The 4467-nt window shown below is 37.3% G+C and overlaps 1 protein-coding gene across 4 annotated transcripts in view; it reads left to right on the top strand.

The window, feature by feature from the left end:
• Positions 1-4130, top strand: part of TIAL1 (TIA1 cytotoxic granule associated RNA binding protein like 1) — an 18694-nt gene extending 14564 nt beyond the window's left edge. For 2 of the 4 annotated variants that reach the window (XM_006020539.2, XM_025200186.1), the window contains exons 11-12: positions 984-1097; positions 3768-4130. In XM_006020539.2, the coding sequence (XP_006020601.1) occupies positions 984-1097; positions 3768-3801 (148 nt within the window). In that variant the 3' untranslated portion in view covers positions 3802-4130. Of the gene's footprint in view, positions 1-983; positions 1354-3767 lie in introns of those variants that run through there. The other 2 variants (XM_025200185.1, XM_025200188.1) reach the window with 2 other exon arrangements.
• The last annotated feature ends 337 nt before the right edge of the window (positions 4131-4467 follow it).

Raw genomic sequence — 4467 nt, forward strand, 5'->3', positions numbered from 1 at the left:
CCGTGGGAGAACCTGTGGCTTCTCAGCTGTGCCTGCCTCTCCCCAGCCGATCCAAATTTCTTTTGAATCAATTCAGAAGCGTTTGATTCAACTCGGACCTTTTAATGGGTCTCTTGATTAGATTTGGCCGCTGAATTGGTCCGAATCTCCTCTGAATCGAATCGGCGACTGAAGCTTCTCACAGCTCTAGTAATGGGTATAATTAAGACGGACTAAGCACTAACTGTATTCATGTATTCAAATCATGCCTTTTTCTACCTGTGGAGAATAGTGGCCTGTGCAGGCGTTCTTTCCTGGCAGTGCAAATTTCCCAGTAATTTGCAGCACTGGAAGTCTTAGTGAGAGGGGCAGTGTGCCGGTGTTCCAGCCTGCAGCTGCTGCTGCCCCTGCTCCCTGCACATTCCCAGACAAGGGTGACCCTCATCCCCGAGAAGGGTGAAGCAGCAGCTGTCCCCCTCACCACTGCTACCACACTGGGTTTAGCCTGGTCTGGGGAATGTGAGGGGAAACCATTACCTGTTGTCCCTTTCCTCCCAGCAACCAGGATGAGTAGAGCATCTTCTCTAATCCTCCATTCTTCCCTCCCCACACCGGGGTCATCTTTGTCGGGGGACGGCAGGAGAAGCGTTTTCTCCCAGGAGGAGCAGTGCAGGAGAAATGTTACAGGCACTGATTCCTAACGTATTTACATGCACAGGAAAGATCTTCCTCAAGTTCCTTCAAAAGAAACTGCGTGAACACCAACACTCCTAGTTTCTAGGAGGACAAATGAATGCTGTTCCATAAACAAAAGCCAACAACTTGGGAGTAAGAGCCAGGCACAGTTTAGGACTTCAAAACTTGCTACCCTCTGTATGCTCTCTTATATGAAGACATTAGGGATTTTTCTTGTACTCAGCAGGAGTTAAAATGTAACAGAAGCAATATCAGATTTTGTATCTTTTTATTTATAAAGTTGACTTTTCATTTTGTCTTTTCTCAAGCCAATCTACATCTGCTGCCTGGATGGGTGGATTTGGTGCTCAGCCTGCCCAGGGACAAGGTGCTCCTGTAATACCTAACCAAGCTGGATATGGTATGGCAAGCTACCAAACACAGTGAGCTGGAACTCTGTTTAAAAGTGTGTATTTCATGATAGGCTTCAGTTTCCAGTGACACTCTGAGGACTGGAATGTAGACACCGGAAAAAGAAAATATTTATTTTAAAAAATGGAAATGTTTGGAACCTTTAGCACAGCTTTGCTTTGGTGAAGGACACAAATGTCTTCTAGTTCTGCCTTTTTAAGTTTTTGTTCATGATGGATATGAACATGTTTTTTCTTTGTGTACAAAAACTAAAATAAAGTCAATAAAGACAATTCTGACTACAAATTTTGATATAGTAGAACAAATGGCTAATGCATTTGATCTTTAGATTACCATTCCATTTTTTTGTTCTGTCTTCAGTGTTTTACATCACTGTGCTTTTTAAGAGAAATGACATTTGAAATACAGTAAGTGGTTTTTAGTTGAACATACATCCTGAAATTAACTGTGGACCAACCATCACACCCGGTAAGACAGTATTGCTTTTTCAACTAATATGAAGACATCACTCAGAAATCATATGTAGCCATGAAGTTATTTTTTAAAAATATTTAATTTTCTATATACTTTAGAGAAACAGAAATTTAGTTCAGTAAGGGGTGAAAAACAGTACTGTCTGAATTATGAGTGAACTTTTGCTGTCCACATTCAGGCACATACTAAAACATTTCGAATCTGGTTTACTTATTAAAACTAAGTCATTTTGCATTTAATTTTGAGAAGCAAAATGTTTTTGCAAGTATGATGTTTGTATTAAGTCAGGCAGACATACTTGAGCTTTTACATAAAGTTTGAAGGCTACACATTGTAAATATTTCATAATTACAATGTTTCAAAAGCATGCTTAAACATAGAAGTAGCAATGTAATTATTCAGAGTAATACTTAATATACTCTACTGCTTTATGCAGTAGATTGACAAGAATGTGCAAGACTGACATTTCCAAAGTTGGCTATTATGTAAAGTTACATAAATTACTATACAAAGAGCCTTAATTTTAATTTCATAAATCCTTAATGCATCACCTTTTGTCACTAGAAATCTGAATTTTTTGCTTTTCATTATTTGGTATGTAAATACCTTGGTTAACAACCTTGTAAACCGATTTCAAGGTTAATATAAGTTGTATAGTATCTTGAGTGTTTTGAAAAATCTTGATGTTTTTTAAGTCTAGAAATATTTTGCCCAAGAATTTTTTAACAAGATTGTTAAAACATCTTATTTTAGAAGATATTCAATGTGCCATTTGGTAAATGGAGATGCAGTTGAAACAGTACACTGAGTTGTGACTTATTTTTAATTAAAGTTTTTGTCTTCATGGGTGGTTTGCATGTGACGAACCTGTACAGAGGCTGGGTTGTTTGTGTACTGAGTGTGTAAATGGATAAATCATGAAGATGTTTAAATGGTATACTTGGGTTATTTCTGAATTATTTTATGGATACATTGATATAAACTGCCTCAATAAATTTGAAGTTGAAAATGAATGTAAGTTAGAAACAAGTACTGTCTCTTACCTGTGACAGCTAGGGGGTGCACATGTTTCAGCAGTATACCTGAATACTCTGAGACAGGCACTGTGATATAAAAGTGTAGGACATGCTACAATAGTCCAGTGAAGTAAACTTGCATAAAAAATGGAATGTTGCTCACAATTTTGGATTACAGTTTTGAAAGTGTTTGAGAATTTCTGCATTTTAGTACATTCTGTGTGTTTTTCAAGGTATAATAGGACTTTGAAATGGAAGGTTGCAGTTTAACACTACAAATCTAGCCAAGTTTTATAACTGATTACACATCTAAATGCTTTAGAAAATCAGGTGATTCCTTTGGGCTTTTTTTTCCCTCTGCTTATAGCACCTTACTTCTTAGGTCAGGTTGAAGGGGAGAAGTTTTGAAAGAACATCTTATCAGTGGGCTAAATTATACCTGCAGGAACATACATGCAACTGTGATGGGCACCTTAGGCATGCAATAATGACTGAAGTCAGTGTGAAACCACAAGTGCTTGTGTTGGCAGAACTTGGCCCTTTATTTCTCTTTGCTTCTTCTTTACAGTGTACTTACTATTGTTCTGCTGAAGCTAGAAATCTCGTCTATAAGAATCTTGCATTTCTATAAATTTTGTGTATATATGTATATCTTTTAAGCGAGGATCGGCTATACATTGTAGTTTGGAAATTTTCACAAACAAGTCTGAATTTTTATAATGCTTACCTGGTAAAAGGAAACTTAACCTTTCATGGGTCATCAGAGACATGAATTTGCAAATTATTTTAGGGTTTATATCTTTCACTATCATGTGAAGTGTGGGGTTTCTACTTATTTCTAGGTGTGGAAATAACTTAAGTAGTAAAACTATTGATGTGTTCTGGCTGTATGCTGTGACTTTTGAGCACAGCTCTTTCATGAGTTTACTGAATATTTAGATGCTGTGGGTGTATTGCCACAAATACTCAATGAAAAGTGGGCATAAAGCTAAGCCAGTGATTCTTCAAGATTTAAATATGCAGAACTGTCTGGTTGAAATGAGAAGAGCAATATGTCCACTGTGAAAATGGGCTCTAGCTGACCTGTGTTGTAGGAGGATGAGACGCATGATATCCTTATCTCTCCGTTAAGTTAGGTTGCTTCCAACTGTTTTTATACATCTTTTCTTTAACAGTGATATTTCTTTGCAGACTATTCAAGCTACAAGAGTTTCCCGTGTCTTGAGGCTTGTAATTCTGTAGCACTGTGAAGAAGAATTAATGCTTTGATTGAGAAGAAAGCAATAGAATTCATAAGTGCATCACTGACAGTTTAATTTTTTGGCACCAAAGAGCCTCTTGAACCATATTGCTTTTTCGAATGATGCTGTTACACTGTTGTAATCTGACACGCTCTAGCTGCAGCAATCGACCATTACCTAACCCCTTGCCACTAGGATTTGGATTTCAGAAATCATTGATTTATCATGGCTGACATTGGTGGGGCAACCTTAAGCAAGGTTGTAATCCACATTTGCAGAAAATGTTTCAATAAAAGCAAACTATGATAAATTGCTTATCCTGTTTTGTCATTCATTAAATAATTCTTCCTTTACAGTAAATTGATAGCAAGTACACAAGATCTGATTTTTGTAAGCTATGCATTTGTATAAGACGCATGCAACTTAAAGTAAATTTTTTATTTCATGTGAAATGCAATGTTGAAATATTTAGTTGCTGAGTTTGAAGTTGTATTCAGAACTCTTACTCCTGCCTCCTTCTGCATATTAATTCTGAAACTCTTCAAATATATATATATCTCAATCAGCCAATTGCCCGTCAAGAATGGGTGGGAAGGGGGCTGGGATAGAGTGCTGCCACTTAACGCCCCATGCCGCCACTCTTCTGCCTC

This window comes from Alligator sinensis, unplaced genomic scaffold, assembly GCF_000455745.1.
Source record: "Alligator sinensis unplaced genomic scaffold, ASM45574v1 scaffold527_1, whole genome shotgun sequence".
Taxonomy (NCBI): domain Eukaryota; kingdom Metazoa; phylum Chordata; order Crocodylia; family Alligatoridae; genus Alligator; species Alligator sinensis.